General features: G+C 40.8%; 1 protein-coding gene across 1 annotated transcript in view; it reads left to right on the forward strand.

The window, feature by feature from the left end:
• The window catches only part of TENT4B (terminal nucleotidyltransferase 4B), a 67,058-nt gene extending 58,056 nt beyond the window's left edge, over positions 1 to 9,002 (forward strand). Inside the window, exons 6-12 of the mRNA XM_052656009.1 lie at positions 1,991 to 2,119; positions 2,940 to 3,153; positions 4,740 to 4,866; positions 4,980 to 5,083; positions 5,189 to 5,376; positions 7,081 to 7,245; positions 8,400 to 9,002. Of these exons, the coding sequence (XP_052511969.1) occupies positions 1,991 to 2,119; positions 2,940 to 3,153; positions 4,740 to 4,866; positions 4,980 to 5,083; positions 5,189 to 5,376; positions 7,081 to 7,245; positions 8,400 to 8,576 (1,104 nt within the window). The 3' untranslated portion in view covers positions 8,577 to 9,002. The remainder of the gene's footprint in view (positions 1 to 1,990; positions 2,120 to 2,939; positions 3,154 to 4,739; positions 4,867 to 4,979; positions 5,084 to 5,188; positions 5,377 to 7,080; positions 7,246 to 8,399) is intronic.
• The last annotated feature ends 14,540 nt before the right edge of the window (positions 9,003 to 23,542 follow it).

Genomic DNA, 23,542 nt, shown 5'->3' on the forward strand with positions numbered 1-23,542 from the left:
TGTTTTGGTATACTTGGGTAAGCTATCTTTGTATGTGTATTGCTGACAAATGCTTCTTTTCTGTGAGTGGTTTTTACTTTCCTTGTGTCTGCTTGTCATAATCAGTAATTTATAGTGTGGCCTCAGGTAAGAATTAAGGGTTGAGGGAGCCTTTGAAGAACTTCTCTGCCCTAGATCCTTGCTCTTAGGGAGATTCGGGCTGAGTCACGCCATGCAGTTCGCTCCTGTCTGCTTCAGTCTCGCAGGAGTTCAGATTAAGACCCTCTCTAGCCAGCCTTTTCTAGGTCTTAATCCCCGAGTCACCTGCACGGTAGGTCCTGCAGATGTCCTTCCCGTATCTTGGAGTGATTTAAGTCTATTTCTGCCTGTTCTGTTTTCTTCCCAGAGAGTGCACAAAATATCAACGCCGTCTTCAGCTGGACGCATTGGCTTTTTTCTCCCTAAACTAAAACTCTGCACTGCTTTGGCTTAAATAAAATATCTTCTCTCTCCACTTGATTTTTTTCTTTAGCAGTTCTTCGAGTTCAGAAAAAATTGTAACTCTCGTGATAAACATTATATTCTCATGTAAATGTGCAGAAAAAGAAAAGAAATAGTATCTGTAATCCCATTCTTTTGGAGATACTGGGTGTGTGTAAATTTTCTTTTTACCAGAAAAGAAACTTTTTTTAAAAATTGAGAATAATACACATGACTTAAAAAAAGAAAAACCTTACTATTATAAAAGGGTAGGAAAAAGTGAGTTTACCTTGTATGCTTAGATCAGCTACATAGGATTTGCCTTCATGGACTTTTTTGTTTATTCTCTTCTTGAGATGTTTCACAAAAGAAATAGCACACCATATGTATGATGTACTTTTTTTTTAAACTTGCCGTTTCGGAGGATTCATTGGCCACCCTCGTCAGGATGGACTATGCCTCGTGCAGGCAGCTCTTCCCCAGTGTTGCTTCCAGCGTCTTCTGCTCTTACAAAAACTGCTTGGTGAACATCCTTCCATGTCTGCATCTTTCTTTACACTAATAAATTGTCTGTAAGAAGATTCCTGGAAATGGAATTTCTGGGTCAGAGGATATATGCAGAGAAAATTCTGTTGGCAGTTTGCCTAATTGTTCTTTAAAGAGACTACATCTATTTCTGAGTTCAACCATAGTGTTTAAAAATGATTATTTCTCCATATTTTTGTTGTTTCTCACGCTCCCTTACTTTGACATGATTTGCACAAGTATAAACGCTTTTTTTTTTCTCAAGGAAGCAGTGCGTGTGCGCTGTAAGCGTCAGGAAAAGAATGGCGAGCGCGAGTAACTCTGCCGTGCTTAGGCAGGGGCTTCGTAAAGGCTCCTTTCTCCACGTGTGTTGCCAGCTTTGTTCTCGGCGTCCCTACCCCGGGGCCGGGCTGGCCGAGAGGACTTAATGAGAACGACCTTGAGTGAAAGATGGACTCAGGCTGTCCTCCCTGCCCCCGTGGGTGTGCTGGCCCTTGCTTGTGAGGCACAGAAGGTGGGCTGCGTGTTCACCTGCCCTCGCCAAGGACAGCAGGCAGGGTGACCTGCTCTGGGCTCTGCAGGATCACCTGGAGGGGCTGGTCTGCCTGTGCCGCTCTGCTTACAGAAGTGGTTCTTTAAAACCCCACGGACTGACTGCGTTGAGAGTTGAGACGTCGTCCCGTACCGTTTCTGTTACCTATTTACGATGAGAATTGTTCAGTAAATCATGAGATGCGTGTTACACGATAGGCATTGCTAGTGTTCTGTCCCGTAGTGAATGCTGGGGTGCTCTCTGTGTTTGGGGTTTTAGATGTGAGGACACAATCCTCAGTTACTTAGAGCTTACTTTTTTATAGTTTGTTTTTAAAGTGTGCAAGTATATAATATATCTCGACCAAAGTTTGTCATGTAAGGACCAGTTTATACTGAGAGACCATTTAAGCTATTAATGCTTCCAGCTATTACTGATGAAGGAATTCATTGAAAATGTAATTTTCTTTTCCAGAAATATCCTGTATTGCCATACTTGGTTTTAGTATTGAAACAGTTCTTATTACAGAGGGACCTTAATGAAGTATTTACGGGTGGAATTGGTTCTTATAGTCTCTTTTTAATGGCAGTAAGTTTCCTTCAGGTAAGTAAGTTATACCCTGCTAGTGTACACTAAACATTTTTTGTTAAATAAATCAGCTGGGAATCATTTTGGAAAAAAAGTTTACTCAAGCTCTAATTAGAATACTTCCCTTGGTTACTGACAACTTTTCCCTTTAAACCGGATACCTTTTTTATAATTTAGCAATTAAATATTTTAAAATCCCAAGGAAAGAATTTTTTTTTTAATCTCATGTGTTCTAATATTTTTGAGACTTTTCACTACAAATTTTAACACAAAAAGTATGGTGCAGTTTCCATAGGTATATGTAGTAACATAAATGCCAAAAATAAGAATGTCTTTCTAAGCAGTTACTATTCTAAGTGGAGACTTACAATTGAGTCTCAGCTCAGTTGAGACTCGCTGTCTGGGTAAGATGTGTTGGAAGTCTTAATGTCGTCAGTGAGCATATTCATGTGGTATAGCAGTGTTGCCAACTGCCTGACTCTGCTGGTGAGTCAGAATGACTTCCTTGATGTTGGGCCAAGCCGACTCTCTCAACATCCTGGGCAGCTGTGAAATCCAGCCTCGTAAATTATCCCCCACACCCGTGGGCTCCACCTACACCCTTGGGACCCCTCCCCCCCCCACCCCCACCCCCCCCCCCACGCCCATGGCGCTTTCAGTTGTCTGTAACAGAAGTACTGTTACAATTAGTCTGCTGTAACTCTGTTATCTGTTGGCTGCTCTGTGAAACCAAAATTATAATAATATTGTTTATAGAAGTTAGAATGTCATTCACTATCCTCACCTTGAATTCAGAAAAAATCCAATGTAATTTTTTTTTTTCTTCTCGTTTTAGTTACATCCCAGGGAAGATGCTTGCATCCCCAATACAAACTATGGTGTTCTCTTAATAGAATTTTTTGAATTATATGGACGACACTTCAATTATTTAAAGACTGGCATCCGGATAAAGGATGGTGGTTCTTATGTGGCCAAAGATGAAGTACAGAAAAATATGCTAGATGGCTACAGGCCATCCATGCTTTATATCGAAGATCCTTTACAACCAGGTATTGAATTTAGGTAAATTTATGGACATTCAAGAAGAGGGCATTGGGAATTCCCCGGCGGTCCAGTGGTTAGGAGTTCGAGCTTTCACTGCTGAGCGGGTTCAGTCGCTGGTTGGGAAACAAAGATCCTGCAAGCCACCCAGCTCAGTCCAAAAGAGGCTTAGTCATTACATTGTACTTTAAACTCTATTCAGATGAAAAATTAAGGATTAACTTGTAATTGTAGTCATTCTTTTTTTCTCAAGATATTTCATAAGCAAACACATGAATGTAAACACACACACCAGAAAAACACGCTGTATGCTTGCACATGAGTAGAGCTGGGGGTAAAATTTATTTGAGTCTTGAAAGCAAAGGAGAACAGGTATTAGCTGTTTGGGTGGGCTTATGCATCTCCAGTTTGATAGCCATTTTCAGTTCTTCTCTCTTTAGTCCTCACTGCCCCTGAGCCTAACCAGTTGTCAGCCCAGGATGTAAGTGAGGATTCTGAGACACACTACATGTTTCAGAGTTTGTGAGAAAGAGGGTACCAAGAGACAGTTTATTTTCCTTTTGGACCCTTCTTCCTTCTTTATTTTTGCATAGTGTGCTTTTCCCAGCTTTATGTTGGCTTGAAAGTGAGTGGAAAATTAATGCCTCCTCTGCTTTCATGAAGCTCTGTGTTGCTTGCTTGTATTCTGATTTTTCTGGACAATATTTTTTCCTAGTATAATTGTAAAATATTTAGATTCTGCATTATTGGACGTCAGTAGAAATGCTTTTAGTCATTTGCTTTAATGTGTTGACTTTGAATATACATATATATATAGGCTTCCAGGGTGACACTAGTGGTAAAGAACCCACCTGCCAATGCAGGAGACTTAAGAGAGCCAGGTTCGATCCCTGGGTCAGGAAGATCCCCTGGAAGAGGGCATGAAAACCCACTCTAGTATTCTTGCCTGGAAAATCCTGTGGACAGAGGAGCCTAAAGGGTTACAGTCCACAGGGTCGCAAAGAGTCAGACACAACTGAAGTGACTTAGCACGCATGCACATATTGACTTTGAAAATAAGTAAGAAAAAGAAGCTAAAAGATAGAATAGTTTCCTAGGAGCCCTTTTCTGGCTGAATGAACCATCTTATAAACAGTAGTAGTTTATTCATTGAGCAAATGTTCTTTGGAAGCCAGCTCTACGTAAAGGACACAAAGGATTTTTTCGGTAAGGTGGTCCTTGCTGTTTAGGAGCCCATTATTTAGTGCAGGAGAGGCTTATGAAGCTAACAGACAGACAAACAAATAGGTGTTTCTAATTTAGTTTTGCTTTTGTTTCACCCTTAGGAGAAAGAGGCAGTTGCTTCTTTTATTTTCATAACTGGGTAAGGGCTAGTCCCTGTTGGGCCAGAAGACATTTAGGCAGTTCATATGCCATAATGACATATTTATGCATGATCCACACGTTTAGAGCCTGAGGAGCTGTGGGGCAAACTAGCGGCTCATATTCTGAGGACAGTGATTGGCCTTGCTCTCCCAGAAGAGGGCTCGTGAACTTTTAGTTCATATTAAGCTGCAGTAAATTCTAACATGTTACGTATATATCTCTTTTGAAGGTAATGATGTTGGAAGGAGCTCATATGGGGCCATGCAGGTGAAACAGGCCTTTGATTACGCCTACGTTGTCCTGAGCCATGCTGTATCACCGATTGCAAAGTACTATCCCAACAACGAGACAGAGAGGTAGGAGTTCACGTTTCACCAAAATCAGCCCGTCGGGTCACAGTTGTTTGCAACTTATCATCTTCAAACTAATGTACCTTCGTTCTTTTTTTTTTCTTTTTTAACACTTGCAGCATATTAGGTAGAATAATTAGAGTAACGGACGAAGTTGCCACATATAGAGATTGGATATCAAAGCAGTGGGGCTTGCAGAATAGGCCCGAGCCTTCATGCAATGGTAAGAGTTTTTTTCATTGATCAATTGACTGAGTATTAGAGCCTTTTCTGTGTTATGTGTGCTTAATGGGAAGAAACGTTTTCCAATCTTTTGCCACTCTTTCAGGAAATGGTGTTACCTTGATAGTAGATACTCAGCAGTTAGATAAATGTAATAATAATCTATCTGAAGAAAATGAAGCCCTTGGAAAATGTAGAAGTAAAACTTCGGAATCTGTTAGTAAACACTCTTCAAACTCTTCATCAGGTCCAGTGTCTTCCTCTTCAGCCACACAGTCCAGCTCTAGTGACGTTGTAAGTATGAAGATACAGTTTTCTGCACCTAGCCTTGTAGGGGTTCTGCTGGGATAATTCTGTCTAGAGAGCCATGGCTAACTCATTTTCTTACTTGTTCCTCGGAAATTTTAATAACTTTAATGATTGTACTTTTTCTCAACATTGTGTTAAAATTTTCAAGCATATAACAGAAAGGGAAGGAATTTTAGTGAACATCCGTATACACATCCACTAGACTGTCATTAACATTTTACTGGCTTACACAGAGCTATCCATTCATTCACTAATTCATCTTATTCTTTAACACATTTCAAAGTATCACAGATGTTAGGATACTTCCTACAAAGTACTCTCCTGTGCTTGTTACTACCCACAGTTCAATGTTTGCCCAATTTTTTCTTTTGATATAAAATTAACATATAAGGAAATCTTAATTATAGATTTAACAAATGCATACACATGTGTAACCCAAAATCCTAACAAGATGTTGACTGTTAACATCTCCCCAGATGTTTCCTAGTCAATCCCCAATCTTACCGTCAGATGTAACCACTGTTACGATTTTTCTAATACCATCAATTAGTTTTGTCCTTCAAAATTTTATAAAAGTGGGAGATATATATATATATACACTCAATCACCATGTATAAATGTATAATTTAAGTGGGGGTTTTTTTGGAATATTTATAATATTGTATAGCCCTCACCACTGTCTAATTCCAGGACCTTTCCATTACCCCAAAAGAAACCTTTAGTAGCCCCTAATTTCTTCTCTACCCCCATGCCCTGGAAACCCCTAATCTACTTTCTCTCTTATCCTCATAGAATTTTCTAGTATCAGTTATACCTACATTACTTATCCTCATCAGAGTTACTTTTGAGTTTAAAATTGAAATCTAAAATGGCCTTTATTGACTTTTATAAGTATACATGACAAAAAATAGCCTCAGTGAGAAAAAGACAGTTTTTTGTTGTTGATGACCATTTATCATCATGGAATCATAAATCCTCACATGCGCAATCTGCCTGTGTGCTGTTCTGGTTCCCAGAGCAGAACCTTGGAGGACAGAGTGCTGAGCTGGCTATCACAGACAGGGGGTGGAAGCAGAGACGCCATGAGAGGGAGCTCTAGGGACTGAGAGTGTGTGTCTCCGAGCTGCTGCGCAGAGTGCAAGGGCCAGGGTAGACCTGGGGAGAGGAGCAGTCAGGCCCAGGCAGCCCGCAGACGGGTGGGGCTCGGCCCGGCGTCTCTGGGAAGTCCGGTCCACTCAGCGTGTTTTTTGGAGGGAGCACTGAGTTGTCATCGCTCTCAGAGAGTGAATCTTCTAGGGTGATTGTTTTGTATTTGGTTGAAGACATTGAATCACTGGACATAGGCCCTCACTCTTTACCATGCTCGCTCCGCTGTACCATGGTCCCTTTTCGTAAATAAGAATGCAGATAAACTTGGACCTCTGGGAGCTCCTTCAAGGCTGATTAACAGGGTCAGGCGTGGTCAGTGGATTTAACAATGAACAGAAACTCTCTGATAAAATAAGCCACTTTAAACCTTTGGAGGAGAACTTAAGCAGTTAATTTTATAAATTCCTCAGCGTGCTTCCTTTAACTCACAGATGTTCAGACTTAGTCCAGAGAGTGCTTAGCTGAAGTTGTTTTCCTTTCTTAATGTTGAACGTCTAAATCATTACTCTATCACATTATAACTCATGTGACTTGTGTTAGGATTCCGACGCGACACCATGCAAAACCCCGAAACAGCTGCTCTGCCGTCCGTCCACTGGGAACCGGGTAGGGTCGCAGGACGCGTCCGTGGAGTCCTCTCAGACAGGCGGGAAGATGCAGAGCACCCAGACCACTAACACGCCCAGCAGCACCAACAAGCCCCAGGTGTGTGCAGTTTGTGTTTTCAGTTGTCAGTGTTGAGTGTGGAATATTTAGAGTTTTGTACATGCATGTACATGCACACACGTGTATACACACGCATTATGGCTTTGAAGAAGGCCCTAGGTTAAAGAACAAATGTATTTTATTCTAAGAGGTTCCAGAGCATGACAGTACTTCCAGTACAGGGTGTCCCGATTATCCCATGTAACATAAGCCTTTGTGGAAATCTAGAGACTGGTCCTTCTTTAAAGACGTCTGGTCTAGCCAGCCACCTTACTACAGATAACAGCATAAAAAATGTGCTCCAGGTTATAAAAAGTTTCAGTTGTACTTGAAGTAAACGCACATGAAATTTTGGCATGACCTCCCTGTCATGTTGCACAATCTGAGAAGAACATATCCTTTTTTATTTTAAAATCCAGTACCTGGTTGCTTGTGTTGAAATGATCAGATGCAGTCAGCCAAGGTCAGCTGATGAGCTTTAGCTTTGACTTTAAAAGGCCACAGAGACACTCTTGTAAGCTTTTCAGGTGCCTAAAATTTTATTCATCTTGAGTAATGAATCAAAATGAGGGGAAGAAGCCATTTCATACTGGACTCCGGCCTAAGGCCATCATGCCCTCTCCAGTACATCAGGGACCCTGGGGAAGGCCCCTTAACAGTAGAGATTGACCGTTAAGTCAGTCACCTCATGTCTGACTTAACTCACAGAATCCACTTTATCTGTACAGTTTTACACATGTGCGCACGTGCACCAAACGCAGACTCATTTAGAAATGGCCATTGAAATGGCACGTGATAGTCGGAAAAGAGTGGCTAGCCGTGGTGACCCCTGACCTGGCAACACATCTGCAGGTCTAATCTAACAGCACCTTCCAGTAATGCCATCTATTATGTGATGTATTGATTGATAGGTTCCTTAAGAAAAACTTAAATTCCATGTACTCCATTAAGAAGTGGTCTTACGTTTTTTCATATTTCCATTAAAAAATGATGTAGAGGTTTTTGAGCCCCAGAGAGTTAACCCCTTAGCATGGTTTTCTGCCTGTTAGATAAGTGAGTGTGTTCCTAATTATGAAAGCTCCCAAGGGAGGTCTTAAAAGCGCTGTGTTGAATCGCAATACTGATGTCCTTCTGACTGCTTTCCTTCTCCGCAGCATGGATCAACAAGGCTCTTTCGTTCTTCCAGCAAAGGCTTCCAAGGTACAACCCAAACAAGCCATGGTTCCTTGATGACAAACAAACAACATCAAGGGAAATCAAATAATCAGTATTACCATGGCAAAAAGAGGAAACACAAGAGGGACGCCCCCCTCTCAGACCTTTGCAGATAGTCGGCGTCGTGCGATGGACTGTCTTCTGTGTGCAATGATCTCACGCGCAGGACAGTTGGATAGGGACTCCTGGGAGACATTCGGGAGCCTTACCCTGTTCAGACGTTGATTTAGCAACTGCGTTTTTTCCCAGCTCGCCACGGAATGGATCATGAAGACTGACAACTGCAAAAACAAAAAGGAAGCAAAAAAGGGGAAAAAAATAAAAGGCTGCTCATTTGATAAGTCATATGCTATAACAGGGTCATTTTAAGATTTAAAGCTTGAATGTAAAATAAATCTATTTCTCATTGGCTTTATGCAGAGTTATAGGGGATAGTATTCAGTGTGGGTAGGGTGATAGAAACAAGAAAATTTCAGAGGATGGGGTGGGGAAGGAAAACACAGGTATCATATAGGAAGTCCAAATTTTAAAGGGGAAAGTGATCTGTGCATGGTTTTTTTTTTTAATATTTTTGCATATATTTACCATTTTATTGTGTGTATATATAGATGACCATATAGGAAATTGATATTTGTAATAGTGGATTTGTTAATACTTTTTACATAACAACATTACTGTTTAAATTGTAAACAGATTTTTCTCAGGATTAGTTTGAAAAATAATCTGAATTGTCATCTTAACATCCATCTATAGGGAAGTGATTAGTTCTATTACTCAAATTCGTTTCCTCAGCATTGAAATGACTTAATAGAACCCTTGTGACCTGCTGCAAAAATTTTCCTCTAAAGAAAAGGTTATGGTGGCAAACGACGTTTATTTTATTTTGTAAAAAAAAGAAAAAAAAATGTGCTATGTACTTTTCTGTAAACACTGAAAAATCTCTAGTCATCTCTAAGAATTAACTTGCAACTGTTTCTGTAGTGCTGTCGTCTTGGGCAGTGGGCAGTTACATGACTTTGTGTTTGTTTCCTTTGCAGTCTTTTTTTTTTTTTTTCTTCCTAATAGGGAAAAAAAAAAGGCCACCCGCATCTGGTCCCATCCCTGTTGCAGTGAAACCTCGAGTTCCACAGACTTTGCATGCTGGCTCCTCTAACCCTGTGTGCTGCGTGTGCTTGTTTTTCTCATCTCTTATTCTTTTTTAAATTCATGCTTAACTACTGTGGGAGAGAATAACTGTAAACAGCTTTAATTAAATCATACTCATAAAAAACTATTTTCTTAAACTCCACTTTATGCTTTTGGTATTGTTGATCTTTAAAAATTAAATGGTCTTTGATAATGGATCTATTTTGTATTGCCTTATTAAGACCAAATACTTCTTGTCATCCCATTCTTTATCCTCTCCTTTCATGGAATTGTTATCTTTAATTAAACCTTTTTTAAACATTGGCTTGTTTCAGTCATACTGTAAATTTTGGTTGTGGTCAGTTTTGAGCGCAAATGAGATGTATCATTCTGTTATTCATCACGTGTTGAGTTTGAAACTCAGTTGGAAATGTTTAATAGAATGTAAGTGGTATTTCTGAAAATGCTTTCTTTCAAGGTGAACACTCTTACGTTTAGCATCAGTGTCTATGGCTCTGTTAATTACAGCCATTTCTGAGATTCTTTTATATATATATACATATATACATATAAAGTACTATTATTGGCTTTTAGGAATTTCTTTTATATACATTTATGAAATACTGAAGACCAATCAGACCGTTAATGGACACTTAGTGCAACTTTTTATAAAGAAAATAATGCTAAAATAAGACCAAAACTGATGTCATCACTGAAATTAACAGTTTTCAATATGTTCGTATTTTAATTCACAACGGAAAAATGTGTTCCAAAACTGGAAATTCATAATACTCGTGTAAAGCGTGGAAGATTTTAAATGTGATGTTATTTTGACAATGTTTGAGATTTTAGAGTCACATTTTATTCTGATCAGAATTTTTATCAGGATGTTGAGCTTTTTGTTTTTTTGAAACTAGTTTTGTCATAACTTGTGCATAATCACAGTATTTATTTTCTAGGATTATTGTGAATGTGTAGACTTATGTTTACTGCTAAGGGAACAATTATTTATAAAATAATATTAAATCCAGTATTAGCTGCCTATTTCAGACATTTAATACTTGCAGAGATCCATGTTACATTTACCACACTGAAGTTTTGTTTTGTTGTTTTTTTTTTTCAAGAATCACCTTCATTGTTGAAAGTAAATGTACTCTTAGGGTGCGGATATTAGTGTTCCAATAAGCATGTGATTATATTAAGGTGGTGGTAGCGGGAAGATAATCTTGATTCCATTGGGAATCTTAGGTTTTCATAAATTTATTGGGAAAATAGTTTTTCCTGTACTGCTGACGTTTCTTTTTGGTAAACAGTATCTTTCTAAAAGAAAAGCATGAAGGAGAAATTGAGGTGTGTACATTTCCTCAAATGACCAGCATTGTATTCGTGAATACTGTGTATCTTGCAATGAACAGTGTGGAAGCTGTTCATTTTTCAACCTGAAGTAAAATACTTTCAAGAACTTTTAGTTTGCCTGCTCATTTGTTTTGTACATTTCATCTCTGTATTTGACTCCTGTCTTTTTTTATTTTTTGAGTTTAAATACTTTCTCTAAAGATTTTGTGACTATGTCGGAAACGTGCCATTTAGATATTACAGTCCATCCATATCCATGGGGCATAACCTTCCTGTGCTAGTGCTTGCAGAGAGGGACCTTACAAATTCTGCCTTACTGTAGTGACATTTCTCTGGCGGTCACGTATGTGTACCTGGCCGGTGTGGAAACTCCTTAAAAAGTCACAGTAAGCTTTTCAGTACTGGTTTTTAGAGGTGCTGAAGTGTCAAAGAGGTGTCCGTCAGCGCAAAGTCTGAGTGGTTATGCTTTGATGATAAAGGTTAATGCATTTTTTCCTTCTGAAGGTGCCCAGTTTTTAGTCGGTGATTTGTTTGGAGATGCTGTACATGATTTGCAAATCGAGCTTTGACCTGTGGGATCTACCAGTTTTACATGGAGTTGCCTTCCAGTCTTTAACAGTTGACCATATTATATTTTTGTTCTGAGTGTTTTACTTGGAGTTTGAACCTCTCATTAATATTTAGGTTATCTGCTTTGGCTCCACATATTCCTGGATAAAGTCTTCACAGGCAACATGTGGTAGGGAGAGCATTTTAATAATCTTTTTTTCTGCTGGAGTCTCATATCTCCATGCGTTTTCTTTCCATTCCGTTCCCCATGTTATGCTATGTGTACACTGTATTTCCCTTAACCTATGGACTAGTGTTTGGGGGCTCTGAGCTGTAGGTGGGTCACAAGAGAGTGACGGCTCTGAGCTACAGGACTGTATTGTTGGACATATATTCATTGCAAAGACCTCTAGTGACGAGGATGTAATTTCTTAGGTTGCTCCGTAGAAATCTCTGGGACTCAACATCATAGGGTATTGTTGATAAGTTTTGCTGATGTTTTTATTGTTCGTGGCATACCTTCCCAATTTTAATTTTGATCTGAAGCTTGAAACCAGTCAGTTCCTTCAGTTACCACATGCTGTTGATTTCTTAAGTGTTCCAGTCACTAACTCTAGATTGTTAATAGGAAATTAGTTGCTTGTTAGTTAACTTTTCAAACATTAAATGGTAAAATATCAAAAGAGATATCCCCAGTTTTGCTGTGATAAATATTTAAATGTCAAAATGAATAATCAGAAGAGTGTATGCGTGTCCATCAGTTCTTACTCTCATTAACTGTTTGAGTTAGTGGAAAGCCACATTCTCATATGGTATTTTGTGAGCAGCGTAGTCAATAAATGACTGTTAAGCCTGAGTGGGCAAGTTATATTTTGTAGTTACGGTTTATCCTGATTGTCATCAGTGACGTGGTTCATCTGGTGAAGTGTGTAGAGAATGATGTAGTACCGAAGTGAGAGCAGAGGGATGTGTGGCAGTTCCTTGGAAAGGCTGCTGATCTGTCGGCTCTCCAGAGTGAAATATTCACTTAAGGAGAATTCTTGGCTAATAAACTGCTATTCTGCTAAAGTTGATTTTACTTGTGTCAGGTTGGGTGTTTTTTTTTTTTTCCTGAATATTTGGCTTTACGTTTTCTACTTGAGTGTGTGTGTGCCTTACTAAGTTTAAGTTTAGCCCAGTCCACAGTCTGCTCGCCTGAAGGAGGTAACACTTTAGAAAGCAGTTGAAACAGCAACAGAGACAGCGCATCCTCTTTGATGACTAAAAACGTGAGGTGTTTCCTGGATTTTCTGAGAGAAACGTTAGCCGTGTCAGTAGAAACAGATGCTACCAGGGAAATCAGGTGTTCTCTTATTCCGTGTATTTCAGCGAACATGTTGATTGGTATTCGCACATCATCTTATGTTTTGCGTTTTAATTTAAGTCCTTTTGGTTCCACACAGTCCTGGCTTCTTTTCATTGCAGAAGCTTCTCCATGTCCTGATTACAGGGAAGGTCTGCACCACGGAAGCAGTCTGGGAGAATTTGTTAGGAGTGTTGTTTTCTCTTAAAGATGCTTTTGGTAACGAGATTATGAGACAAGCTGGTCCTTACCCACTGCTGGGGTGTGTGGGAGGGGAGATGGAAGAGGCCCAGGAGAAGCACGCTCTAAAGCCAGTAAGTAGGTGAAATTCAGTCCTTGTCTCTCGTGGGTTAGTCCACCATACCTCTTTAAAGAGAATGAGATTTGTGGTTATCAGCCACATTCTTTGAGTTTCAGTTTACCTTCACCTTTGCACTTGGGTTCTGTGCAGTTCATGGCTGTTTCCTAAATCATTTCATACTACTTTTATATTTGGTTGCAGTTTATGTTGTGTGTTTCTTTGTCCCTAAACATAATCTCTCTTAAAATTTAAGATCGCCTCTCTCTGGTTTTTACATGTTGAAATTTAAAGAAAGTCTTTTGAAAGTCCTGTAATTATGAAACATTTCAAAGACATTATAAATATCAGAGTCTTCACACTATACTCAGGACTATACTCAGGACTAAAAAGCACCATCTTATCAACGTGGTGTTAAAGATGAGAAGTTAGGTGGCAGCTAGTGTAGTTTCTGGGTATGAAATGTGAAGGACTATTGAGATAAACATTTTTTAGTGGAATACACATAGAAACATGTATTTAGCAGTTTGATGAACCTATGTTTGTTTTTAATAACCTTTTATTTATTTCCTTCTTTGATTAGCATTGCCTTCTGTGTTAAGAAATGCGGACTCCTGTGAGGTGCTGGAGGTTTGAATCATCCTTGTCTAGTTACCGCTGCAGAGGCACTAAGGAATTTACCAGAAAATGAGATTTGATACAAATGATTTATGAAATCTCGACATTTCCTGAGGTCTTATCACTGGGCACCAGTTACCAATGCTATGAGTGAATTGCACATCTGGAAGCTTTTTTCTTTCTTAAGCTAACAACAGTTTCTTCAAAGATGTGAATTGTTTGCCTTAAAAATTTTATAAATTGCATTTCTACACATATCTGCCCCCAGTGCTTACCATTGGGTTTATTATTCACCATCTGCAGTTCAATAAAGGCTTTGTGCTTTGATTTATCTTCAAAACCTCTGGTATGAGCCTTTATGTAAGACTTGAATAGTTACTTTAAAAAATTACGTTGTAATTCTAAGGACAGCCCAGTTTGCACTGGTAAGAGGAGGTCTTGTATGTGTACAGATAGCATTTTTGTGGGTTTTCATTTTTTTTAATGCCAGCAGAGGAGTGGAAGAAGCTTGAAGATGTTTTTCTTTTTCCCTCCTGCCCATGCCCTAGCTTCCCCGATGGCTCAGCAGGTAAAGAATCCACCTGCAATGCAGGAGATGTAGTTTCAACCCCTGGGTCAGGAAGATCCCCCGGAGGAGGAAATGGCAGCCCACTCCAATATTCTTGCCTGAAAAATCCCATGGACAGCGGAGCCTGGCAGGCTATAGCACAAAGGGTTGCAGAGTCAGACATGACTGAGCTCACGTATCGTAGCCAAAGATACCCTTTTGGCCTCCTCATAGGCATTGTAAGGCTATGGTAACTGACTCCTTCGAATTTGGATATTGGCAGGTACCGGCATAGTTTTATCCTTTGCTTTAATATAAAGGGTTGTGCTTGCTCTTCTAAGAAATTGAGTCACCATGTTCAGTGGAGCAGATCACACAGACAATAGAGTAATGAAAATGTTAGGTTCTCCGAAGAACAGAGAGAAGTAGGGTTAATAAGTGCAACCAAAGCGTGCATTCAGAATCCCTGCTCGCCCAGGGAGCAGAACTGGCAGCCCTATGGCAAGGACTTGCTTGCCTGGAACCCGACTGAGTGATGGTGGGGAAAATCCTGGATTGTTTGCTTCGGGATAATTACAAGCTTCGTTTCGGGTGAAGAGTCGCTCAGCAGTCTGTAGGCAACTGGCTGGTAAAACCAGACTGCCCACTCCAGCAGTGATTTCTGTTCACCTCTTACATTTTTACTGGAAATGTTCTTTAAAAAAAAAAAGTATAATCCTATTAAATAGCATCCCAGAAATTTCTCAAACTAAATTGGAAAATAAACTGAACGTACAGGACGATTTTGTCCATATATCCAGACAGTGAATTTACTTCCATTCCTCAACGAATATATGAGTGTATGTTACATAGTGAAGAAATGTAATATGTAAATATCTACATGAAAGGAATTATTTACCCTTCACCCTCTTAATCCCTCAATATTAGAGCGAGCTACTTTAATATTTGGGGATGTGTACTCCCAGTTTTTAAAAAGTACATTTTTTATACATAAATATATCTGCACAAATATAATTTCAGAGGGGTCTTTTCCCCATCCTACATAAGTGGTATCATTCTGTAGTAGTCTGCAAATCCCTACCACAGAGAGAGAGCTTTAGCGGTCTTCCCATGTCCGTGCACATCCAGACCTACTACTTTTTTATATGCTGACATTTGCTTGCAAGTAGCTTTGGTAAATTCACATGTCAGATGCCCCAAGGCTCTTAAGCTAATAAGCACTTACAAAATGTCCAGCACTTTTCAGCTCAACTTGGATCGGGGTTTTATAAAGTACTGCTGTTTGATGGCACTTTCCTTCTGAACTTTTACTGAGGGAAAAGAAACAGTCCCCTGGTTTATCTTTTAGGTGAATTTTCATGAGTTGCTTTTTGATACTTTTGTTAGGATTTAAATGTTATAAATGTGGGGGCTTCCCTTGTAGCTCAGTTGGTAAAGAATCTGCCTGTAATGCAGGAGTCCAGGGTTTGATTCCTGGGTTGGGAAGATCCCTGGAGAAGGAAATGGCAACCCACTCCAGTATTCTTGCCTGGAGAATCCCATGGATAGAGACGCCTGGCAGGCTATACAGTCCATGGGTCACAAGAGTTGGACACGACTTAGTGACTAAACCAACAAACCACCACCAAATGTTATAAATGCAACATGGTTGGTTGAAACTACACCCTGCTACTTTTTTCTATATTTCCACATTAAAAAAAAAAAAAAAAGCCTCTGGCAAAACTGATGAAAAGATAGTTGTATTGATCATTTTCCACCCACCTGCCCCCAACTTAATCTTTTAAGACCCCGTCAATAACTGTAGCAGCAACAACCATAAAATTCTCTCTAAATAAGTTGTCTTAAAGCAGAATGAATCATACAGTGAGCCAAGAAAGGGAACTCTGGAGAGGAAAAGAATCCAGCTATTTGGGTCAGGAGAAAGCAGAGAACTGCCTTGGGTTTTGTTGGGAAAATCTACTGGAAAAATTTGTTGGAAAAAGGATGAACAGTAGCTGTGGGAAACTTCAGATGGTGATCTCTGTAATCTTTCAGTTCAGTTCAGTTCAGTCGCTCAGTCGTGTCCAACTCTTTGCGACCCCATGAATTGCAGCACGCCAGGCCTCCCTGTCCATCACCAGCTCCCGGAGTTCACTCAGATTCACGTCCATCGAGTCCTTGATGCCATCCAGCCATCTCATCCTCTGTCGTCCCCTTCTCCTCCTGCCCCCAATCCCTCCCAGCATCACAGTCTTTTCCAATGAGTCAACTCTTCCCATGAGGTGGCCAAAGTACTGGAGTTTCAGCTTTAGCATCATTCCTTCCAAAGAAATCCCAGGGCTGATCTTCAGAATGGACTGGTTGGATCTCCTTGCAGTCCAAGGGACTCTCAAGAGTCTTCTCCAACACCACAGTTCAAAAGCATCAATTCTTCGGTGCTCAACCTTCTTCACAGTCCAACTCTCACATCCATACATGACCACAGGAAAAACCATAGCCTTGACTAGACGGACCTTAGTCGGCAAAGTAATGTCTCTGCTTTTGAATATGCTATCTAGGTTGGTCATATCTTCTCTTCCAGGGAGTAAGCCTCTTAATTTCACGGCTGCAGTCACCATCTGCTTTGATTTTGGAGCCCCAGAAAATTAAGTCTGACACTGTTTCCACTGTTTCCCCATCTATTTCCCATGAAGTGATGGGACCGGGAGCTACCATTTTCTAAAGCGCTACTTTTTTATCATGTGATGGTAGGATTGCTGCTATAGTCTGTTCATTAGCAGTAAAGTCTGATGAGATGGTCTATATTTAGCAGGTTAGCTTAGGAATACAACAACTTCGACTTTAAAGTTGGGACCATTTTTTATGGAAAAAAATGCTTTATACTTCTTATTTAAGAAAACCACTTAAAAATACCAATGAGATAAAAAAATTCACATTTTATGGCAAGACACAGATTGAAAGGTAAAAGTTTACTCTGCCTGTTTGGACCGCCTCCCTCCCCTCTGTGTGCATCACCATTATGCAGTAACCAGACACCCCCAAGAGCAGAAATACCTACTGAACCATGAAGATCAATTTTTCTTCTTTCTGGTGCCAGCCATGTAACTCCTTAAAAGGTACATGTCTGTACATGCAGACATCTTTGGTAGACTATGTACGATGCCAATATATTCTTTTCCTTAAAGATGCCAATTGGTGCAAAACGCACTGGTCAGATGACCTGGAGAGATACTGGGCTGTACCTAATGGAAGTTCTTAAAAACTTATGACCTTATTAATGTTACTAGCTATATTACTTGTATTTTGCCTATTTTACAGGATTACTGTTTCTTCCATTACCAAACGTGTGACTGAACTGCAGGTAAAATTAATGATTGTTATTGTTGTTCAGTTGCTAAGCCGTGTCTGACTCCTTGCGACCCCATGGACTGCAGCACGCCAGGCTTCCCTGTCCTTCACTACAGCCGATGATTTAGGCAACTTGACACAACTGATCAAATAGATAATTTAATAGTGTAACTCCATATGTGGGAAGAAGCAACAAGAGGGAGCCGCTTTCTGGGCCACAACAGACTAGTAAGACAGGCGGCCCAGAGGTTTCTGGCTCCTGTTAACAGGGCCTCATCCAGTAACAGCAAGTTGAGTGGCCTATCAACGAAATCCTCGCCTGACTTGGGACCAAGCATTCTTGGTGCCATGAGACAAACTGGTCACAAAATGCCTCCCAAAACTTGGGTCAAAATTAAGGCCAAAAGGTAAGGGGATGTAAAATGAAGAGTGTGACTCAGCATCCAGTCATCAGCCACTGCAGCTGCTGACCCCCAGTACATCCTGAAAGGGATTCAGGGTAAAGATCACCATGAGGCACCCTGTGCTCTGAAAAAACCAACAGACTGGCTCTCAGATATTTTCAGGTGAAAATGTTACGGCCCTCGCATCTTGTCATGCACATCACAACATATCTATGTTATGATCTTGCATCTTCCTATACTTAGAAAACCATTAACGAAGACATTTCCTCATGGCCAGCAGCAACCTTCTACTGAGACGGGTGCTTGGTTGTAGGTACCCACTTTGCCAGAATCACATCTGTGCTGGCCTCCCTGCCTAACGTCCTAAGCAGTTCTCAGAGCTCTCTGGAGAACTATAATCCTCAGTTTGACCTGAATAAAATTTACTATTTCTTAGACTGACTTTTTTCATCAACAACCCAAGCTAATATGTGAATCCATCTGTTTGGGAAATAGCATAAATTTGTGTTATATGTGTGTTTAGAAAGCAAGTAACTAATTCAGGCTTGAAAACAGGATTAAAATGTTGACGAGAAACCCATCAAAAATAAAAACGTCAATTTTTTTAAAATTATGAAAGTATGATAACACATTTAAGGAGACTTTGAAACTACAGAGCAAAGTTATATATAATTCCACTGTCTATTACGGTTATTTAGGTAAATTAAGACTTAGACGGAGTTTCAATATCAACTACTCAAAATTTAATAGAATGAATAGAAAAGTAGGATATAATAGGCCTGAAAAGCACTATGAACCAATTCAACATAATTAAAATTTATACAATTTTCACACAACAGCAGGATACATTCTATTCAAATTCCCATAGACTATAAACCAGGAAACACTGGAACATATCCAGGGACATAAAGAAAAGGTGCAAAAATTTCATGGTCTAAAGGTACTGAAGTCATATAGTCTGTCCTCTTATCATTGTGGAATTATGTTAGAAATCAATATCAAAAGATTTGAAAATAACCCACATATTTCAAGTGCAATGTGACCAAAAATGTCAATGTTTAATGCCAACATTAATGTGAAAGGTAAGGAGAGGGTTAAAAGTATCAAGTGGCCTAATCAAGTGGTGTATCAATCAATACTCCAAAGAGTTATTGCTCCATTTGGATTGCAAATCACTTTTGTACTTAAATCACTTAGCAGGTATCTTGAGGAATGTGGTTTCATGCAAGCACTCAAAATAGTTGAAAGGTGGTTACATCATGCATCTTGTTTTTAAAATCCAATTCAAGAAAACAGTGCTTTCACGTAAGTAGGCAAGGCATCTCTACAGGAAGATCCAAGTGATGGGGGCAAGGTAACACAGAACAGCCTGTGGAGAAAGTGTGTAAGGCAGCCAGGCTGGCACAAGGGGGTCCTGACAGGTTGGGCTGGGCCCTGCCAAGGTGAGAAGCAGGTGGATCAGGCCAGAGCAGCAGTTTTGTTCATAGTTTGAAACCAATAGTTCTAAAAGTTTGTCTCCATTCCTTCTGCTTTCTACCTCCCCACATTTTTGGGGAGTAGAGTGTTTGCTTGCATGTCGCTAAATAATATACCTCTAATACTCTTCTTGACTTTTTTCATACTTGAAATTATGTACTGACTTCCCACCAACCCTGAATTTCTGTGCCCCAGCCTCCCAACAGTTACACTGAATTTTGCTTAGCAAATGTACAGTGGTTACACTATCATTACTGTGTGGGTGCTATTGTCATCCACTGAGATGTATAACTCTCTTTCTTGGTACAATTTTTGTTTGTTTGTTTCTCCTGGTGTTTTGTGTGTGTGTGTGTGTTTTTCCATGTTAATTCACCATCAATTCAGTTCAGTCGCTCGGTTGTGTTCTACTCTTTGCGACCCCATGAGCTGCAGCACGTCAGGCCTCCCTGTCCAACACCAACTCCCGGAGCCCACCCAAACTCATGTCCATTGAGTCGGTGATGTCATCCAACCATCTTATCCTCTGTCGTCCCCGTCTCCTTCTGCCCTCAATCTTTGCCAGCATCAGGGTCTTTTCAAATGAGTCAGCTCTTCACATCAGGTGGCCAAAGTATTGGAGTTTCATAATTCACCATAAACTCTGCCAATTTTCCAAGTCTCTCCAAATGCTAAGGTACATCAGAGGCATCTCCCCTGGAGCTTCTGCCCTGCTGTGCCTGGGCATATCACCCTGGTCTGTCCCACTTCCCACCTGGACATTCCCTTCATGTTCCCTGTGTTGCACCTCTTATTCTCTGTATCCTATGCTTCCCTCTTTTCAGTAAACTTTCTCCTTTCATTAGCACACATTCCCCAGTAGTTTGGGCTTCCTTCATAGTTCAGTCGGGAAATCATCGGCCTGTAATGCAGGAGATCCGGGTTTGATTCCTGGGTGGGGAAGATCCCCTGGAGAAGGAAATGGCAACCCACTCCAATATTCTTGCCTGGAGAATCCCATTCACAAAGGAGCCTGGTGGGCTACAGTCCATGGGGGTCGCAAGAGTCGGACACAACTTAGCAACTAAACCACCACCAACCAGTAGCTTCCTGGAAAAGGGTACACAGAAAATAAACACCTGAAAATGTCTTTGTTCTTCATTTATGCTCAACTGATTGGCTGGCTGGGTATAGAATTCTGAGTTGGAAAACACTTTTCCCTCAGAATTTGAAGGCATTCCTTTATCTCTCTCACTGTTGTAAGAAAAGCTGGTTATGACCTTTTTTTTCCCACTTTCTTTCAAAATGTTTAAGATCTTCTCTTTGGTTCTCAATGGCCTGAAATTTTACTACTATGGAACTTTGGTGGTTCTGTTCTCAGCAGCGGTACTGGGCATTAGATAGCATCACATGACCTTTAGTACTGAGAAACCTTGAATTCTTATTATCCCATCTGGCATCTCATGAGCTTTATTACTGGAAAATCTTGCATTTTTTATCTTCCCCTCTTCTGTTTTCTTAAGAATGCCACAGGTATTCTGATAACTGTGTCTCCTGGACTGATCTCTCATTTTCTTATCTCTTTATTTTCCATCTCTGACTTTTTATTCAACTAATCTTCCAACCTTTTTAATGGCTTTTCATTTTAGCTATCATGTTTCATTTGAGGTGTTTTTTTCCCTCCCCTCAGATGCTCCTTGTCAAAAAGTCATATCCTATTTGATTTTGTGGTTATGACAAATTTTTGACTCTCTGAAAATATTAGTGATACAGTTTTTGCCTGTATAGTCTCTGTGAACTTTTTCCTCCCTCCTGTTGTCGTGGACTCTGTTTTTCAGGGTTAGAGGCTTTCTTCGGATTCCTGGTATTTTCTTGTTGCCTACATGTGTGTAAAGAATGGGGCCTAACAAGTTCGTGGGACACTGTGGACCCAGTGTGGCAGCCAGCTGTGTGCTTCTCTCAGGGTGATCAGGCTTGATGGGGGTCCGGGGAAGGTCTTCAGGGGCTCCCCACAGAATCCCTTCAGCCTGGGAGGAAGAGTCTGGCTGCCAACATCCTGGGAGCTAGCTGAGTGAGTGGGGAAGAGGGCTGGCTTGGGGCAGGGTGCAGGGGGTGGGTGGCGGTCAAGGCTGGCTATGTCTCAGTTTTCCATATAAATTTGCCTTTAAAATTTCTCTTTTTCTGACAGCTGGACTTGGTGTAGTCCATTCCGGAGACTTCTTTTTTTTTTTTAGCTTTTCCAGAGAAAATCCCTGCAGACTCCTGTGTGAATGAGGAGGGGTACTCAGCTGCGGGTGGGTGGGGGGGGGCGGGGGGGGGGGCAGTTGGTGGTCAGGGCGGGGGAGAGGCTGGCAGTCTTCTCTGCTCCTGAGGCTTTCAAACTACGTTCTTTACTTGAGCTCTGTCATGCTTCCTGAGATACTTGGCACTTCTGATTTTCAAGACTTTGGAGCTTATCCCAGTATAACTGGGACTGAGTCTTCGTTTCCCCAACTGCCAGGGGGAGGTTCCATTTCTCATGTCTGCCGAGTCAGCACCACTGGTCTGCCTGTTTTTCACCTTCCAAATCCGTACTCTCCACCTCCCCTCTCATTTTCTTCATTCTTATGGGACTTAAAAAATGCTTTCATTGCTGTTTTAGTAGGTTTAAGGGGGCAGCAGTAAACAATGGGTTCAGTCTCCCATCTTTTCTGACCAGTCTTTTGCCTTCAATGTTATTGAGATACAACTGACATAAAGCACTGTGAAAGTCTAAAGAAAGGTAGAGCGTAATGGTTCGACCTGGCGAGCTTTCTAATGTGAAATTGGGTTGCCAAGGAGAAGCGTGTAGGAGACTGTATCCCAAACCTTGAGAAGGAGTTATCTCAGGGAACGGCATTTCAATCCTTCTTATCCTTGGATTGTTTCATTTTTCTACTGTGAAGTACATTTCCCCTTTGTAATTAACAACTGATATCCACACAGCCCATACATAGGTACTCACAGGGCATCTGTCCTTGGCAAGACTGCTAAAGGGAGTGAGGAAAGGAGGAAAGCTCCTTCTTCCTTAGGGGTAAGTTACAAGGACCATCTGGCTGGGAAGGTGGATGCTGCTCCACACAGTAATGAGTGAGTAAGTTGGATCAGGTCTGGAATGACAAGCACCAACCTCAGGAAACTTGTGTGCTGTCCTGCCCAGCCTGATAAGGACAAGGGTTGAGTTTGCTGAGATAAGGCAAATCATAACTTCTCCTGTCATGATTTATTTTAGGTTTTTGAATCTTCTTCTCCCTACACAAGTGAAACAAGGCCCCTGAACTATCGTCTACCATAGAAATTCATTCAGGCAACAAACGTTGATGGTTTTCTAGCAGCAGACGCTGGCCCTGTGGAGGGGGGTGGGGTACACTGCCCCTGGGGCAGTTAGAGGGACTCTTCAGACAGATGTGTTTTCAACACTGTGGATAATTAAAATCACAAACTTACTTGATGTGGGCATTTGGAGACCCACTCACCTGGACAGAGACGTGCAACTTTTAACTGCAGCCCTTCAGTGTGGATTTGACTTCCTAGGCAGGCTTCTCCAATCCAAAATTACTAACGTACCTTCTTTTGTAAGTTTTGTTTTCATGCACAAAGATCTTGAGTCTATTGGTGACTGTTGTTGTTACTACTCTTGTAGTATGGTGAGTCCCATTTATCCTTACAATTTAGAATATACTATATTGCCTTTTGGGCTTCCCAGGTGGCTCAGTGGTAAAGAATCCACTTTACCTACCACGTAGGAAGTATAGGTTCGACCCCTGGGTTGGAAAGATCCCCTGGAGAAGGAAATGGCAACCCATTCCAGTATTCTTGCCTGGAGAATCCCCATGGACAGAGGAGCCTGGTGAGCTACACTCCATGGGGTCTCAGAGTTGGATACAATTTAGCAACTAGATAACAATAACAAGAGGTGCTATTTATCAATAATAATTCTGCCTCAGTAGTAGCCAATTCATCCAATACTATATTGATGAAGCCGTTCCTTCCCTTTCTGATTTCAAGTGCCATCCTTGACACGAACTAAACTCATGCGGGGGTTT

Source organism: Budorcas taxicolor, chromosome 18 (genome assembly GCF_023091745.1).
Source record: "Budorcas taxicolor isolate Tak-1 chromosome 18, Takin1.1, whole genome shotgun sequence".
NCBI classification, from domain to species: Eukaryota; Metazoa; Chordata; class Mammalia; order Artiodactyla; family Bovidae; genus Budorcas; species Budorcas taxicolor.